We start from the raw sequence: 18958 nt of genomic DNA on the forward strand, positions 1-18958 counted from the left end.
TGGCAGCCCTGTGGGTCCAGGTGCTGTCTGCTAGCATCCTGGCATCGCCTCCCCGAGGCCTCTTCCCAAAAAGCCACGGGTCCAAAGAAGTTCTCCCGTTTTTTCCCTCCAGGGGAAAAACTCCTCCTCCTCCTCCTCCTCCTCCTCCTCCTCTCTCTCTTTCTCTCTCTCTTTCTGTGCAATCTTTTTCCCTGAAAAGGGATGAGCCGGCCAGCCTCTTCTCTCTAGGTCCCTCCCATTTTCCTACCCAGTACTCCAAAAAGGAAAAAAAGACCATTGCTTTTTCTCAGATGCAGCAGAGAAGAGGCGAAGTGGTGGAAAGGGACCAGACTCCTCGCTGCCGCAATCCTAAGAGTTAGCACCCAACTTCTGGGAACTGCGCCTGCTGGAAAGGGGTACGTAGCCCAAATAATTGTTCTCAAGGGGTGATGGTGATGGTTTTCATAGTCTTGTTGCTGCAACTGCTGCTGCTGCTGGTTCTTTTGCAACCCGGTTGGTTTTTTGGTTTTTTTTTAAGCAAAGGCTTGTTGGAGCGCATCCTCCAGCCGGAAAAGAAGAAGCGGGTTTTTTATTTCAAGGCACAAGAAGGGAGGAAGCGAGGCTCCGGGAGAGATAAGGAAAGAGAGGGGCGTGGGAGAGATGAGGAGAAGGAAGTGGAGAGGAGAGAAAGATGGGCATTGGAGAGGGAAAGGGATGGGGGAGGGAAGGGGAGAGAAGGAAAGAAAGACAGAAAGAAAGGAAGGAAGGAAGGGGAAGGAAGGAAGGAAGGAAGGAAGGAAGGAAGGAAGGAAGGAAGGGGAAGGAAGGAAGGAAGGAAGGAAGGAAGGAAGGGGAGAGAGAGAAAGAGAGAGATGGGCATTGAAGAGGAAAGAGGATGGGGGAGGGAAGGGGAGAGAAAGAAAGAGAAAAAGAAAGAAAGAAAGAAAGAGGAAGGAAGGAAGGGGAGAGAGAGAAAGAAAAAGAGAGAAAGAGAGAGATGGGCATTGAAGAGAAAAGGGGATGGGGGAGGGAAGGGGAGAGAAAGAAAGAGAAAAAGAAAGAAAGAAAGAAAGAGGAAAAAGGAAGGAAGGAAGGAGAGAGAAAGAAAAAGAGAGAAAGAGAGATGGGCATTGAAGAGAAAAGGGGATGGGGAGGGAAGGAAGAAAATAAAATAAAAGGAAGAGGAAGATGAAGTGGAAGGAAGGAAGGAAGGAGAGAGAGAGATGGGCATTGAAGAGGAAAGAGGATGGGGGAGGGAAGGAAGAAAAGGAAGGAAGGGCCACATGTTCTCACCAAGAAGCCCTCACCCCGCCTACTTAGGGTCTGAAAGTTGCTATGGGCAAAGGAGAGATGCACTCTGCACGTGATCAGAGGCACGAGGTGCCTCAAATGCTCTTGTTGTAGAGAGGCAGCACAAAGAAGGAGTATGATGAAAGAATGGAGAACTGAACACACTCTCCTGTCATTCAGGATACATCCTTTGGATTGTGTGTGTTTGGGGGGGGGGGGCATTTGCTGTGTGTTCCCACTCAGTTTGATCCCTGCTTACTCAAAACAAAACATCCTTTTTATTCTCCCTTTCCTGATTCCAGTTATACATTAACTGCTCGGTTTATTCTAATCCTGCTATCGTCTAAAGTTGCTTGCAATAATTTTTCAAACATGCTGCGAATCCCTCCCCCGGTTCTTTTTATTTTATTTTAAAGAATTATTTATTCCTGATCTGGTTTAATTCTACCTTTTCTTTTATCCGTCCTGAATCTCCCAACATTGGGCTCCCTTGAATGTCGGCGCCGAGTTCTGGTATTACGCTGAGAGTTGTCAATCCGGAACACTGCCATTGTGGGTAGTAATGATTGACAGATGTCTGACTCCCATCCCTTTGTCTGATCTGCTTTCTAATCTCGAACGATAAGGCTATCAAAGTGTGAGAATCACGATGGCTGTATACTGCCTTCAGGCTCCGATACAGAATGCTTGTAAAAAACAAACAAACCAACAACCATTATTGTACTGGACACTCTTGTTGTTGTTGTTTTTCCAATTCCAATTTCATTTTTTAAAATAGATGAAATGCAAATACCAAAAAAAGGGGAGAGATAAATTTCATTTCATCAAATCAAATGGACTTCTCTTTGCCCCCTTCTGCGCTTAGCTATACTGTCAACACTTATCCCTGCACCCCTAATTTTAATCTAGGTAAAGGTAAAGGGACCCCTGACCGTTAGGTCCAGTTCGCGGACGACTCTGGGGTTGTGGCGCTCATCTCGCTTTACTGGCCGAGGGAGCCGGCGTCCAGCTTCCGGGTCATGTGGCCGGCATGACTGAGCCGCTTCTGGCGAACCAGAGCAGCGCACGGAAACGCCGTTTACCTTCCCGCCGGAGCGGTACGTACAGGTGAAACTCGAAAAATTAGAATATCGTGGAAAGGTTCGTTTCTTTCAGTGATTCAACTTAAAAGGTGAAACTAATATATGAGATAGACTCATGACATGCAAAGCAAGATATGTGTCAAGCCTTTGTTTGTTATAATTGTGATGATTATGGCGTACAGCTGATGAGAACCCCAAATTAATCTCAGCTTTGGGGTTTTTCATCAGCTGAACGCCAAAATCATCACAATGATAACAAGCAAAGGCTTGACGTATCTCGCTTTGCGTATATGAGTCTATCTCATATATTAAACTCCAGTAGCTAATGAAGACAATTGCTTACATAAATTAACTTTTCCACGACATTCTAATTTTTCGAGTTTCACCTGTATTTATCTACTTGCCCTTTGACGTGCTTTCGAACTGCTAGGTTGGCAGGAGCAGGGACCGAGCAACGGGAGCTCACCCCGTCATTGCGGGGATTCGAACCGCCGACCTTCTGATCGGCAAGCCCTAGGCTCAGTGGTTTAACCCACAGCGCCACCCGCGTCCCAATAGGACTTACATACTGAAAGGGAAAAGTCTAACACACATTAATATATATATATATATATATTAAGGTTAAGTAAGAGCACTCTACTGCTAATTCTAAGAGCTCACCCCATCATTGCGGGGATTCGAACCGCCGACCTTCTGATCGGCAAGCCCTAGGCTCTGTGGTTTAGACCACAGCGCCACCCGCGTCCCCATAGCTTGTTTAGCTTGTACGTAAATCCGGCACTGAACACAATCTATAAATATATGCAAGAGACGAATGCACAAACGGATAAACGCGAGGAGCAAGCAAGCAAGCAAATCTGAGCTTTCCATTCCCTGCATCCTCAGATCTCTGCTCTCTTTCAGGATTCGGAACACGCTTTTCCTCCTCCCTCCTCCTCTTTCCTTCCTTTCACCTCTGCAATATGGACGGTCAGGGGGAAAAAAACCCAAAACCTTCTATGTGAAACTCTTATCCCTCCACTGCGCCGAAATGAATCTCTCTTGTGTGTCAGCTCGGCTTTCGGATCTCCAAATATTTGGACGCTCCCTTCAGCCGTCACTTAGCCTGGTTCTAAACATTTCGATTCTTTTTGGCAGCAATAAATCTTCCTCCCATCTTTGAGCGCTTAGGCTGAGTGTTCTTGAGAGGGTGCCGCACAGTTCTGGAAGGCTGCATGTGGGTTCAAAAGCAGCCAGGGAATAATAATAAAAAAAACCCAGCAACCGTCGATTCCCAGGGTCTGGGTTCAGAGGAAGGACGGCAGAATCTGTCCCTGGTTTCTCGCGCGTCCACAAAGAACGCCGCGAACCCGAGATTACCGAATCAATCACCGCCTTATTTTCAAAACATGCCATGGGCCGGCTACGAAAGAGAAAGAGAGGGGGAACGCCGACCGTCTAGCAAACAGCATCATTCCTGGGAGATCGCTTGAAACAAACAAAAAAAAAACCCCTAAAAACTACAGTGGTTGCGATGATGAAATCCTAGCCAATATTATTTATTGTGCCGACATAAAGGTCCTCCAGGCCGGACTCTGCGGAGCGTGCGAGGTCCGGCACAGACGCGGGGAGGGATTTTGGCCGGTCACACAGATTTTAAGATGCAGCAACGTTATCTGGCCCCTCCCAAAACAGGGGTGGAGGGAGAGAGTGGATGCAATTCTTGGCGAAACATGAGATAAGACGATTCCTGCTGGATTGGGCCAGGGCGTAACTTCCAACATTTATCCGATTAAAATAGGTGCGTCCTATTCCATAATAGTGAAGGATAGGCATGCCTGGCATGCTCTGGTCCATGGGGTCACGAAGAGTCGGACACGACTGAACGACTGAACAACAACAACATTCCATAATAATAATAATAATAATAATAATAATAATAATAATAATAATACAGTGGTACCTCGGTTTTCGAACGTCTCGGGAGTTGAACGTTTCGGTTTTCGAACGCTGAAAACCCAGAAATAAAGGCTTCCCTTTTCGAACAGAAGTCATAGAATCAGAGTTTGAAGAGACCCCAAGGGCCATCCAGTCCAACCCCCTGCCAAGCAGGAAACACCATCAAAGCATTCCTGACAGATGGCTGTCAAGCCTCCGCTTAAAGACCTCCAAAGAAGGAGACTCCACCACACTCCTTGGCAGCAAATCCCACTGTCAAACAGCTCTCACTGTCAGGAAGTTCTTCCTAATGTTTAGGTGGAATCTTCTTTCTTGTAGTTTGAGTCCATTGCCCCGTGTCCGCTTCTCTGGAGCAGCAGAAAACAACCTTTCGCCCTCCTCTAGATGACATCCTTTTATATATTTGAACATGGCTATCCTATCACCCCTTAACCTTCTCTTCTCCAGGCTAAACATACCCAGCTCCCTAAGCCGTTCCTCATAAGGCATCGTTTCCAGGCCTTGGACCATTTTGGTTGCCCTCCTCTGGACACGTTCCAGCTTGTCCATATCCTTCTTGAACTGTGGTGCCCAGAACTGGACACAGTATTCCAGGTGAGGTCTGACCAGAGCGGAATACAGTGGTACTATTACTTCCCTTGATCTAGACGCTATACTCCTATTGATGCAGCCCAGAATTGCATTGGCCTTTTTAGCTGCTGCATCACACTGTTGACTCATGTCAAGTTGATGGTCTACCAAGACTCCTAGATCCTTTTCACATGTACTGCTCTCAAGCCAGGTGTCACCCATCCTGTATTTGTGCTTTTCATTTTTTTTGCCCAAGTGTAGTACTTTACATTTTTCCTTGTTAAAATTCATCTTGTTTGCAAGATGAACGGCTTTCCGCTGCGTGTACATGTTATCCCCCCCCCCCCCAGTTTTCTGCCGGCCGCCCTTTGCGCACTCGGTTTCCAAAAGTAGGTATGCGCAGTGCCAGATTTACGTATAAGCTAAACAAGCTATATAGGAACGCGGGTGGCGCTGTGGTCTCCTAAACCACCAAACTTATTGGGCTTGCCGATCGGAAGGTCGGCGGTTCGAATCCCCGCAATGACGGGGTGAGCTCCCGTTGCTCGGTCCCAGCTCCTGCCAACCTAGCAGTTCGAAAGCACACCAGTGCAAGTAGATAAATAGGTACCGCTCTGGAGGGAAGGTAAACGGCGTTTCCGTGCGCTGCTCTGGTTTCCGTCATGCGCCAGAAGCGGTTTAGTCCTGCTGGCCACACGACCCGGAAAGCTGTCTGCGGACAAACGCCGGCTCCCTCGGCCTGAAAGCGAGATGAGCGCCGCAACCCCAGAGTCGCCATTGACTGGACTTAACCGTCCAGGGGTCCTTTACCTTTTACCTTTACCTTACCGAGGAAGAAGGGTGATGGGGAGGAGGCAGATTCAGAGAGGGTGCAAATCACAAAGGGCACTGAGGCTGCTCTCAGGGTGGGTTAGGAAGAAGTCCCCAAATCCCCGCAGCATCTGTGGGCACCATGCGTTTCAGTGTGCCAGAGTTATCTCTCCTTCCCTTAGCTTTTCCCTTGTATGGCTTGATAAACAGAGACCCGCTATCATCCTCTCGCAGCTCGCTGACATTCTTTTCTAATGACCCAGGGGTCGTGACCCGAGTTGTTCCCAGGATCTGGGAAAAGGGCGAGGAGCTGTCATCCTCTTCCTCCCCGGGCACAATCCGTTTCTGGAATCTGCGGTGTGCCAAGACGAGCCAGTGGTTTACGGGGCGTCGGTAGGGGATTTAGATAAAATGCCACGGGTGGGGGTTTTTTTTGTCTGGCAAATGCCGTCAGGTGGGACTGCGCCATGGAGCCTCCATATACAGGAGCAGTCTTGCTGCAAATTATCAGCAGTGGGTATTCATGCCCAGGGAAGGGTGGTGCATTTGAACTTAAGCATTTTGGAACCATTAGACTGGCCACTAGATGGGTTTTGGGTCTGATTCCGTGAAGAGATAGATAGATAGATAGATAGATAGATGGATAGATAGATAGATAGATGGATGACAGGGTAAGTCTGCCTTCATGAGAACATACATAAAAAGCCCGAATAATTTCTGTTAGTTTATGTATGTAAAAAGGTAAAGGTAAAGGGACCCCTGGCCGTTAGGTCCAGTCGCGGACGACTCTGGGGTTGCGACGCTCATCTCACTTTACTGGCCGAGGGAGCCGGCGTCCAGCTTCCGGGTCATGTGGCCAGCAGGACTAAGCTGCTTCTGGCGAACCATAGCAGCGCACGGAAACGCCGTTTACCTTCCCGCCAGAGCGGTACCTATTTATCTCCTTGCGCTTTGGCGTGCTTTCGAGCTGCTAGGTGGGCAGGAGCAGGGACCGAGCAACGGGAGCTCACCCCGTCATTGCGGGGATTCGAACCGCCGACCTTCCGATCAGCAAGCCCAAAAGGCTCAGTGGTTTAGACCGCAGCACCACCCGCGCTGTAACAACAGCAGCTAGGGTTCTATATGCGCAGAAATGGAAATTCCAGCAAAAGGAGAATGGATAAGTCAGATAATGGGCTGTGCAGAACCGGCAAAATTAGCAGCAAAATTAAGAGAATCTAATTTGGACACTCAGGATTATCCATGCAGTAGGGTGGTTCATAAAAAACTTTTTTTTAAAATGCCTGCTCCAAAGGTCCTTATCTTACTACACAAAGGTGTATATAGCTATATCTGAAATTTCATGCGTATCAGTTAATATCTTGACCCTCCTCCACGAAAATAGCTGTTTGCTTGGCCGCTTTCCTATGTCGTGAAGGCTGAGATTTCAATTCAGTGGAGCAGGGTGAAGATATTGACCGATATGCGTGAAATTTTCAGATACAGTGGACGGCTGGGGTTGCGATCCCGATCCGTGCGGGAGGCGCGTTCGCAACCCGCAGCGTTCGCAACCCGCAGCGTTCGCAACCCGCGCCGCTGCGTCTGCCGCAATTCGGTGCGTCCGCACATGCGCAAAGAGCGGTTAACGGTTCTGCGCATGCGCGAGAGCCGAAACCCGGAAGTAACCCGTTCCGGTACTTCCGGGTTCGGCGCATTCACATCCTGAAAATGCATGATAGAAGATGAGGCCTTTGGAGCAGGCATTTTGTTAAAAAAGGTTTTTGTGAACTGCCCTATTCTCCAGTCCAACCTCTTGTAATGCAGGAATCTCGGCTAAAGCGTCCATGACAGATGGCCGTCCGACCTCTGCTTAAAATCTCCCAAGGAAGGAGAGTCCACAATTTGCGATTATCCTCTCTCAATAGGATGCCCAATGAACCAAGTATCCATAAATAAAGGAGCGGAGCTGCCAAACTAATTTTAAGGCCACGGAGACGATGCGCAGAAAGGAAGGAAGCAGCCATTCATAGAATCATAGAATCATGGAGTTGGAAGAGACCCCAAGGGCCATCCAGTCCAACCCCCTGCCAAGCAGGAAACACCATCAAAGCATTCCTGACAGATGGCTGTCAAGCCTCCGCTTAAAGACCTCCAAAAAAGGAGACTCCACCACACTCCTTGGCAGCAAATTCCACTGTCAAACAGCTCTTACTGTCAGGAAGTTCTTCCTAATGTTCAGGTGGAATCTTCTTTCTTGTAGTTTGAATCCATTGCCCCGTGTCCGCTTCTCTGGAGCAGCAGAAAACAACCTTTCTCCCTCCTCTATATGACATCCTTTGATATATTTGAACATGGCTATCCTATCACCCCTTAACCTTCTCTTCTCCAGGCTAAACATACCCAGTTCCCTAAGCCGTTCCTCCTAAGGCATCGTTTCCAGGCCTTGGACCATTTTGGTTGCCCTCCTCTGGACACCTTCCAGCTTGTCAGTATCCTCCTTGAACTGTGGTGCCCAGAACTGGAAACAGTATTCCAGGTGAGGTCTGACCAGAGCGGAATACAGTGGTACTATTACCTCCCTTGATCTAGATGCTATACTCCTATTGATGCAGCCCAGAATTGCATTGACACTGAGGAGGGTGGAAAACGGCGAAATTTGGAGCCTGGTTTTTTTGCCTCTCTGCCTCGCAAGGTCCGTTCCCAGGCTAGCTTGTCTGTGTTGGCATTGCGAGGCAAAACAAAACAAAACAGCAAATTCCTTCCCTCCGGCGAATCCCACCCGAGGATCTCCGAGCTGAGGGGTTTATTTTTAATTTCTGCTAATGGCAGTCGTGGATGGGAAAGGAGGGAAGTTGGAAGCAGTTTTTGGACCCATCGCTTTGGGGGGGAGGGGACACACTTTCAGAGGACTCACAGATGGCCAAGGGGACATTCCTTCGGGGTGTCGGGATGGAGATAAAATCGATAAATTCGCCCTGCCTTCCTAGCAAGGCGATTGAGGGGGAGACGGTAAGGTCGAGACAAAAATGGAGCGATGAACGAAGTAGTCGAAACAAAAACCGGGAATTAACGGGGTTTCAGCTAGCAGGCACCAGCCATCAATTCCAAGAAATTGGAATTCTGTAAATCCTGGACTGTCCCTGGAAAATAGGGCCCCATTTTACGAGACAACACCACAGGGTGGGGGAATGTTTTGCATCTCGAGTTGGGGTTTTGAGAGCCGTTAAAAGGGCCCAGGAGCAGGCTGGAGTGGGGGTTTCCTGGGAAGTTGGCAACCTGGCCAGCTTCTGAGTTTTCCTGGCTGCTGGAAGATGTCTGTGTGCCTTTTCAGTTGAGGTGGAGACCTTCCCCAAGGCATGTTCCTACAAGCCCCAAAGACAGGAATTTAAGAATTGTCCTCAGTGTCCTCCTCAAGTCTCTTCCGGCCTTCAATCGTATATCCACCCACTCCAAATGCTACTTTTCGGTTGGGTGAGGGATGCCTTGGTGCTGTCATAAACTGCGCAGGACAGGATCTTCTGCAGAAATCGATTCCTGCGTGGAGCAATTGGGTATGCTTTAAATGGAGATGCAATGGCTCCCTTCAGATATCTGGAAGGAGGCAGAACAAATTTATTTATTCTCTTTTTTCCTCTGGAGGGTTGTGCGGGGTGGCGGAAGGAGATCAGGCCCATTCGTCTGAATGGGTCTACTCTAAGTAGGACGCAGTGCACAGGGGGGAAGGGCAGCGGCACAGCGTCTGATTTTCAGCTCGGAGGTGCCGGGTTCGATTCCTGTCACCTCCAGATGAGGCTTGGGTGTGAAACCTCGTACAGCTGCTGTCAGTTAAGTGCAGGTGTTATTTAAAAAAAAACTGCTCCTTTTCCCTTATTCCAGAGCCCGTCTAGAGTCCTTATTGGTAGGAGGAAATAAATAACAGAGGCCAAACAGAGAATATTGAGAAGCAAAGTGGCTAGTAAAAAGGTAAAGGGACCCCTGACCGTTAGGTCCAGTTCGCGGACGACTCTGGGGTTGCGGCGCTCTCGCTTTACTGGCCGAGGGAGCCGGCGTACAGCTTCCAGGTCATGTGGCCAGCAGGACTAAGCCGCTTCTGGCGAACCAGAGCAGCGCACGGAAACGCCGTTTCCCTTCCCGCCGGAGCAGTACCTATTTATCTACTTGCACTTTGACGTGCTTTCGGACTGCTAGGTGGGCAGGAGCAGGGACCGAGCAACGGGAGCTCACCCCGTCATTGCGGGGATTCGAACCGCCGACCTTCTGACCGGCAAGCCCTCGGCTGTGTGGTTTAACCCACAGCGTCCCACAAGCGGCTAGTAAGCCTGATCTTTATTAAACTGCTGCAACAGCGTCCCCCGCTCACCCCACGCAGGGAGGGAGGAGAGGAACCCCAAACATTGGTGTGCAAGCCCCTATATAGACTTGGGAAATTGCCTCCCCTGCAGCTCAAGACCACCCCCAAAAAACACCATCCATGCATCACAGAAAGAGGTGGTCCCCAGCAGAAACTGGAGTGTGTTGCTTCTTTCCTGTCTGTCGGGATACCTGACAATGATGCCTTATCAATTGCCTTTTCTGGGTAGCCTGGCCATTCCTTGGAGATTGTAAACACTTACCGTATTTTCCGGCGTATAAGGCGACTGGGCATATAAGACGACCCCCAACTTTTCCAGTTAAAATATAGAGTTTGAGATATACTCGACTGCAGATTCTCCACCCGGCGTATAAGACGACCCCCGACTTTTGAGAAGATTTTCCTGGATTAAAAAGTAGTCTTATATGCCAGAATATACAGAAGTTCCTGAATCTCTTACACATATTGATAACTTTGCTCAGCTTAACAGATACTTGCCAGACTGTATTTGACTTAGTGCAAAGCTTGGTTCCTATTTTGAAACTTACCTTTCAGGCAGCAGCATGAGTACTAGAAACTTATGCAATACTTTATTGTTTTGGATTGGCAGTGGAAATGTTGACTATGCGCTTTGCAATGGAAGGCGATGTGTAGGGGCTGGCGAAATGGGCCTTCTTCAACCTGCCCCCCCCCCAAATGGTTGCTGAATTCTGACCCCCATCTTCATCCTTAAAGTGGAATGGCGCAGGGCCTGAAAACTTAATGTGCATCCAGTGGTTTCTGGACCATGTGCAGAAGGCAGGATGCATTTAGGACAGTATGAAACAGCCCGACCGGGAAAATCAGAGATCAGGAAGAGATCAATGAATTTAACAAAGAATGGGGAAATTTTTGTAAGTTTCCTAAAAGAACACTTGTAAACAATTAAAAGCATTGGCAGGGTTTTTAAAAAAGCGCTTGCAATGTAGCGGGAAGCATGGAAAGAACTGAGTTTTCAGAAAATGTGGAGAATATTATACAATGCAGTTGGAAAAGAATATCTAGGGAAACAGTGGAGGGAAGTTCTGGGATTCAGAGAATCCTGTGTGTAGAATGATTATGATTGATGTGTGATGATAATTGTTAATAGTAAATAATAATAATAATAATAATAATAATAATAATAATAATAATAATAACTAGAACAGTATGAAACAATCATGAGTTCCCCAAATAATTCTGGGAATTGTAGTTTGTCAAGGGGGCAGAGAGGTGATAGGAGGCCCCCTCTAATTTCCTCTTCTGAGCTGTAATTTTATTTAATTTCTACGTCTCCTGCCTTCCCTCCAAACGGCTCGAGGTGGCAAGCATTATTCTCCTCCCCCCCATTTTAATCCCCACAACGACCCTGTGAGGCAGGCCAGGCAGAGCGACCGGCTCACCCAGCGAGCTCGAGTTGGGGGGGGGGATTCGAACCCGGGTCTCTCCCCAGGTCCTGGCCCGAGACTCTAACCACTGCATGGCGCTGCCTCTCGGAGTTCTCGGCAAAGAGGGACGGGGTTGTTTCGACCGCCCTGGGTCGTTCCAGCCTTCCCCATGGATGTTAAGAAACCTCTGTGGGGTTTCTGGCATTCCTCGCCTTTCCCAGCTGCCAAGCAGATGTGACATTTTTTTTCTGAGCGAAAAAGGCAAGGTCCTCTTTTCCAGACCGTTTTCGGTTGGGCCGTCCCAGGAGGGCTGCCAGGGATCAGGATTAATGGGGTGTGCGTGGGTTCTCCCTCTTGAGCATCTCACAATGCCAGATTTCTCCCCCTCTGTGACTTATTAGCTGCTGTCTCAGCCAGTGGCCTCATTCCTTTTCCAGCTCTCCAGACCAAGTCCTCCCTTCCAAGGAAGACGCTAGGAAGGGCGTTGAGTCATTTCAAAATGATTTCGGAATTTCAATTTGAAAATGTGTTCCCTTCCCTTCCCTTCCCTTCCTCCCCTTCCTTTCCTTTCCTTCCTTCCCTCTCCCATCCCCTTTCCTCTCCAATGCCCATCTCTCTCTCTCTCTCTCTCTCTCTCTCTCTCTCTCTCTCTCTCTCTCTCCTTCCTTCCTTCCTTCCTTCCTTCCTTCCTTCCTTCCTTCCTTCTTTCCCTCTCCCTCTCCCATCCCCTTTCCTCTCCAATGCCCATCTCTCTCTCCTCTTCCTTCCTTCCTTTCCTCTCCCATCCCCTTTCCTCTTCAATGCCCATCTCTCTCTCTCTCTCTCTCTCTCTCCCTCTCTCTCCTTCCTTCCTTCCTTCCTTCCTTCCTTCCTTCCTTCCTTCCTTCCTTCCTTCCCTCTCCCATCCCCTTTCCTCTCCAATGCTCATCTCTCTCTCTCTCTCTCTCTCTCTCTCTCTCTCTCTCTCTCTCTCTCTCTCTCTTGTTGTTTGTTGTTCAGTCGTTCAGTCGTGTCCGACTCTTCGTGACCCCCTGGACCAGAGCACGCCAGGCACGCCTATCCTTCACTGCCTCCCGCACTTTGGTCAGACTCATGTTAGTAGCTTCGAGAACACTGTCCAACCATCTCATCCTCTGTCATCCCCTTCTCCTTGTGCCCTCCATCTTTCCCAACATCAGGGTCTTTTCCAGGGAATCTTCTCTTCTCGTGAGGTGGCCAAAGTACTGGAGCCTCAACTTCAGGATCTGTCCTTCCAGTGAGCACTCAGGGCTGATTTCCTTCAGAATGGAGAGGTTTGATCTTCTTGCAGTCCATGGGACTCTCAAGAGTCTCCTCCAGCACCAGAATTCAAAAGCATCAATTCTTCGGCGATCAGCCTTCTTTATGGTCCAGCTCTCACTTCCATCCATCACTACTGGGAAAGCCATAGCTTTAACTATACGGACCTTTGTCGGCAAGGTGATGTCTCTGCTTTTGAAGATGCTGTCTACAGGTGAAACTCGAAAAATTAGAATATCGTGGGAAAGTCCATTTATGTAAGCAATTGTTTTCATTAGCTGCTGGAGTTTAATATATGAGATAGACTCATGATATGCAAAACGAGATATGTCAAGCCTTTGCTTGTTATAATTGTGGTGATTATGGTGTCCAGCTGATGAAAACCCCAAAGTTGAGATTGTTAATTTGGGGTTCTCATCAGCTGTACGCCATAATCATCATAATTATAACAAACAAAGGCTTGACACATATCTCGCTTTGCATGTCATGAGTCTATCTCATATATTAGTTTCATCTTTTAAGTTGAATTTCTGAGAGTAACGAACCTTTCCACGATATTCTAATTTTTTTAGTTTCACCTGCAGGTTTGTCATTGCTTTCCTCCCAAGAAGCAGGCGTCTTTTAATTTCGTTGAAACTGTAAGGAAGTTTAAAAAAACAAAAGGCTTAGAAACGGATTAACAGACTTTTCCTCTGCGGCTTCATTGAAAATCCTCGATGAGATGCTGAACAAAGTAAAGTGGATTTCTCAAATACCATTGGCGACTTGTGGGTTCCCCGGGGATCTGCGGCCACAAATCGTAATGGCTTTTAAGGCCTGGGGGAAAGATTTTTTTTTTAAAAAAATGAGCCCCTCCCCTTTTCCTCAGCCCAGACATTAATTGGAGACAGGCGACTGGTGATGTCTCTGCTTTTTAAGATGCTGTCTAGGTTTGTCATTGCTTTTCTCCCAAGAAGCAGGCGTCTTTTAATTTCGAGACTGCTGTCACCATCTGCAGTTTGTGCTGGGAGTTGTAGTTCCATGAAACTACAGTTCCTAGATTCTCTGGGGAAACCAATCTGCTTCAAGTGGGTGGTATGGATAGCGTCAGTGGCGAGCTATGAGATCGGGCCACGCAGCTTCTGTTTCTTGACCCCCTGCTCCCAGCGGGATGCTCCCTGCTTCAATAAATTTGTGCTTCTAAGGGCGGGCCGTCCCAGCTGTTTGCCCCCGGCCCCAAATCCTTGGCTGACATCTCCTGATCTTGCGTCAGTTCCTGGAAGCAATAGGAATTCCTGCTTTCTTACAATCTTGATTTACGGTCCGAGGGGAAAGCAGTAGCGATGTTGGTCTGATCCGTGGGGGTCAAATGTCTGAGGGCCAGTCTCAGACATACCGAGGGCCGGCCCTGGCCCCTCGGAGAGCTTCCCGGAATCGGAGGAGGCAGATGATCGGACCTTGCAAGCGCTCCGATCCTAAGCCGTGGGCAGAAATGCATAATGTGTGCAATGCAGCAGTGAAAAAAAAGCCGAATGCAATTCTGTTGTTGTTGTTGTTCAGTCGTTCAGTCGTGTCCGACTCTTCGTGACCCCATGGACCAGAGCACGCCAGGCACGCCTATCCTTCACTGCCTCTCGCAGTTTGGCCAAATCCATGCTAGTTGCTTCCAGAACACTGTCCAACCATCTCGTCCTCTGTCGTCCCCTTCTCCTTGTGTCCTCCATCTTTCCCAACATCAGGGTCTTTTCCAGGGAGTCTTCTCTTCTCATGAGGTGGCCAAAGTCTTGGAGCCTCAGCTTCAGGATCTGCCCTTCCAGTGAGCACTCAGGGCTGATTTCTTTGAGAATGGATAGGTTTGATCTCCTTGCAGTCCATGGGACTCTCAAGAGTCTCCTCCAGCACCAGAATTCAAAAGCATCCATTTTTCGGCGATCAGCCTTCTTGATGGTCCAGCTCTCACTTCCGTACATCACTACTGGGAAAACCATAGCTTTAACTATACGGACCTTTGTCGGCAAGGTGATGTCTTTGCTTTTTAAGATGCTGTCTAGGTTTGTCATTGCTTTCCTCCCAAGAAGCAGGCATCTCCTAATTTTGTGACTGCTGTCACCATCTGCAGTGATCATGGAGCCCAAGAAAGTGAAATCTCTCACTGCCTCCATTTCTTCCCCTTCTATTTGCCAGGAGGTGACGGGACCAGTGGCCATGATCTTAGTTTTTTTTTTGATGTTGAGCTTCAGACCATATTTTGCGCTTTCCTCTTTCACCCTCATTAAAAGGTTCTTTAATTCCTCCTCACTTTCTGCCATCAAGGTTGTGTCATCAGCATATCTGAGGTTGTTGATATTTCTCCCGGCAATGTTAATTCCGGTTTGGGATTTATCCAGCCCAGCCTTTCGCATGATGAATTCTGCATATAAGTTAAATAAGCAGGGAGGCAATATACAGCCTTGTCGTACTCCTTTCCCAATTTTGAACCAATACGGATGTCCATATAGGGATCTATAACTGAACCGTAATGCTACAGAGCAATCAGTTATTGCAATTGGTTCTCAAATAAGTCACTCCCCCCCTTCAATATGTCCCAAGGCTCGGGAAAGGTTTTCTAAATATTTGAGGAATGTGCCCAAATAATTCATGATAACATCCGTGCTCCCCACCACCACCACCACCCCAACCTCGTTCGGAAAACTCGTGGTTATTCATTTTCTTCTTCGGGAAAATGAGGACGACATCCGGCCACGTCGAGGCCGCCTTGCAGGGTGTTTGGGGAGGGGTGGAGAAATGATCTGGGAGTAAACTCCTCCATCACCGATGTCTTCGGATAACTTAGGGGCCACCGGACTGCTGAAAAGCTGGGTACAAGTTCTTTTAAACAATGCAGAGAACGGGATTATCCTGACTTTCTGCAAATGGTTTAGCTCAAGTTGCTGAGCAGGAGCCAAGGGCAATCTGGCTGGGATCCCAATTCTCGCCGACTAGACATCAGCAGAGGGACGCGGGTGGCGCTGTGGGTTAAACCACAGAGCCTAGGGCCTTGCCGATCAGAAGGTTGGCGGTTCGAATCCCCGCAATGACGGGGTGAGCTCCCGTTGCTCGGTCCCTGCTGCTGCCCACCTAGCAGTTCGAAAGCACGTCGCAAGTAGATAAATAGGTACTGCTCCAGCGGGAAGGTAAACGGCGTTTCCGTGCGCTGCTCTGGTTCGCCAGAAGCGGTTTAGTCATGCTGGCCACATGACCCGGAAGCTGTACGCCGGCTCCCTTGGCCAGTAAAGCGAGATGAGCGCCGCAACCCCAGAGTCGTCCGCGACTGGACCTAACGGTCAGGGGTCCCTTTACCTTTAACTTCCCTTGATCTGGACACCAGACTTCCATTGGAGGTCCACAACCTCCTGGGAGAGACCGCTCAATAAACAGGTTGTCCGGATGAGACCTGACTCTGTTCCTCTCTCTCTCCTCTCTCTGCTAAGAACCGGCACCCAACGGCAGAGGCTGATCCCACCGCGTCACGCGATGGGCGTCACGAGACCACCGGCCGCCGCCTCGTGCCCAGGAAGACCCCTCGGCGAGTCTCCCTCCGCAGGACCGCGCTGAGCGCCGGGGCGATGGCGAACTCCACCGAGAACCGCAGCATCGGCTCCTGCTTCCGCGGCGCCAACGGCACGGAGGCGTACCGGGGCGACGCGGCCGCCTCGCCGTGGTTCTCCACCGTCTTCGGCTTGATCGGCCTCTCCTCCAACCTGTTCGCCTTCTGCGTGCTGGTCAACTCCTCCAGGAAGATGCACAGTCGGTCGCGGTCGTCTTTCCTGGTCTTCCTGTGCGGGCTGGTGGCCACGGACTTCATGGGTCTCCTGCTCACTTTCTCCATCGTGGTGCCGTACCACTTCACCCGCTTCGACTGGAGGCTGGTGGACCCCGGCTGCCACCTCTGTAGCTTCATGGGCATGGTGATGGTCTTCTTCGGGGTGTGCCCTCTGCTCCTGGGAGCCACCATGGCCGGAGAACGCTTCCTGGGCATCAACCGGCCCTTCTCCCGCTCCGCGAAGATGACCAAACGCCGGGCGTGGACCCTGGTGGGGCTGGTGTGGGCCGGGGGCTTCCTCCTGGGCCTGCTGCCCGTCTTCGGCCTGGGCGACTACACCCTGCAGTACCCCAACTCCTGGTGCTTCCTGACGCTGCTCCACGACCCCAGGAACGTGGCCTTCTGCCTCATCTTCGCCCTCCTCGGCCTCTTCTGCGTGGGCCTCTCCTTCGTCCTGAACACCGTCAGCGTGGTCACCCTCTGCCGCGTCTACCACGACTCCGAGTCCGTCCAGCGGCGGCGAGACAGCGAGGTCGAGATGATGGTGCAACTGCTAGGCATCATGGTCATCGCCAGCGTCTGTTGGCTCCCCCTGCTGGTGAGTGAGCGGCTCTGCCGTGGAAAGGGAACCTAATTTCTTTTTCTTTGTTTGTATACAGTGGTCCCTTGGTTCTCAAACTTAATCCGTTCCGGAAGTCCGTTCCAAAACCAAAGTCATGCAAAATGGTAGATCGCAAGACTCTTAATCCCAGGGTCGTGGGTTCGAGTCCCACCTTGGGCAAAAGATTCCTGCTTTGCAGCGGGGTTGGACTAGAGGACCCCCCAGGGCCCCTAGCAGCTCTGCGATTCCACGCTTCTTTGATAGAATATCCCATCAACGGAAAGAATCAACAGAGGCCGTGTACGGATTAACATGACATTCCCCAGATAGTCCTTATGAATTTCTCTGCTGGAAGAGACTCCAGCCCCGACTGAAATAAAATCCATCATTTTGAGAGCATTGTTGACTCTCTGCCTAGTTCTTACAAGTTGGGGTTTTTTTGTTTTTTGTTTTAAAAATAACCTGACAAAAATCTCCCAGTTGCTTGAAAAAGAGATCTGGTCTTCAAATTGCGTGCGCGTGTTTGAACGCCTTGTTTGCAAAGTCAAATAAAAACCATTTTTAAAAAAAAAGAAAAATGCAAAAAATTGGAAAGAGAAAATGTTTTTTTTGAAAAGGGGAAGGGAAAAGGAAAGAGAGAATCTCGCGCCTCCTCTTTGACTCAGCTTGCCTGCTCTTCCCCGCAGATCCTCATCGCGCAGACGGCTCTCCAGGCTCCCCGTGGGGACTTCCGCCTCAACCAGATCCCCCGGGACACCGAGATCCGGCTGCTCATCTACCTGCGGGTGGCGACCTGGAACCAGATCCTGGATCCCTGGGTCTACATCCTCTTCCGGCGGGCGGTCCTGCGAAGGATCTACCCCAGCTTCAAAGCCCGACCCTCCATCGTCTCTCTGTACCCGGTGCTCAACCCTTCCCTGCGCCGAAAGTTCACCCAGGAATCTGTGCTCCAGTAGGGCAGGGGGTCTGCGACGGCGGGAGGGGAGGGGTGCGGCTGCGGGCAAAGTGGTACAGCCCCTCCCCCTGGCCACGGCGAAGCCCGTCGGCGCCCGCATCTTGGAAGCGCCTCGGCTCCGATGTCCGGCGCTCAGTGCTATAAACAGGGCGGCGAAGGCTCTCTCAGTTCCGCACCTCCCATGCCAACCGTGCCCAGTTCTGTGCCCCTTCGCAGGGTGTGGTCCCCAACCCCGAACCAGTGACCCCCTAACCTAGCATGAGCTGTGATTCCTTTATCTCCCGGGGTTGGGCTAAACGACTCTCGGGGTTCCCAAATTTGTGAGTTGGTTCCGAACAGACCGGTCGAAGGAGCCAGGTACGTTTTCGCCTTCTCTGGGGATGCTAATCCCACCTGGAAGCTCCGATCCTGGACGTAGGTGGGTCAGTGAGGGCGAATGGGGGGACGCTGCCCCAATTTCTGCCAGGCACAGACGGGCGTTGGGCCTGATCCGGCCGCGAAATTCTGGCGTTCTTACGGCAAGCGAGCCCCCCATGTGCAGGCGGAGTCTATCTTTGAACGCCGGTTGCTGGGGGGCTGCAGCAGAAGAGGCGGTGGAGGCTGGTCCGTTGGGGCGAACGGAGGGCACTGCCCCACCAGCCTCAGCCTGCCCCCCCTGCCAGCTATCCACTTCCCTGCCTCTGTGTTTGCAACCACTCCAGGGCGCGGACAGATTGCTCCTCAGCCTTGGCATTGCCCCTCGCGGGAGGGAGGGAGGAGGAGATAGGGGTTGCAATCAAAATTATTCCACCCCCGTTGCAAATCAGGTTTATTATCAAAATGTGCAGGCTCTGTTTGCAAGGAACAAATCAAACAGAAGCCATGGAAATAGTTCAACATAGTAAAGGGATTCCTGATCATTAGGTCCAGTCATGTCCGACTCTGGGGTTGCGGCGCTC

At 50.1% G+C, this 18958-nt stretch overlaps 1 protein-coding gene across 1 annotated transcript; it reads left to right on the top strand.

Moving 5' to 3' along the window:
• The first annotated feature begins 356 nt into the window (after window positions 1–356).
• Window positions 357–18021, top strand: TBXA2R (thromboxane A2 receptor). The gene is made up of 3 exons (XM_033136663.1): window positions 357–395; window positions 16133–17062; window positions 17752–18021. Exons 2-3 carry the CDS (start codon window positions 16268–16270, stop codon window positions 18019–18021), a joined length of 1065 nt encoding a protein of 354 aa, XP_032992554.1. The 5' UTR covers window positions 357–395; window positions 16133–16267.
• Window positions 18022–18958: the final 937 nt, after the last annotated feature.

Source organism: Lacerta agilis, chromosome 18 (genome assembly GCF_009819535.1).
Source record: "Lacerta agilis isolate rLacAgi1 chromosome 18, rLacAgi1.pri, whole genome shotgun sequence".
Classification (NCBI taxonomy): domain Eukaryota; kingdom Metazoa; phylum Chordata; class Lepidosauria; order Squamata; family Lacertidae; genus Lacerta; species Lacerta agilis.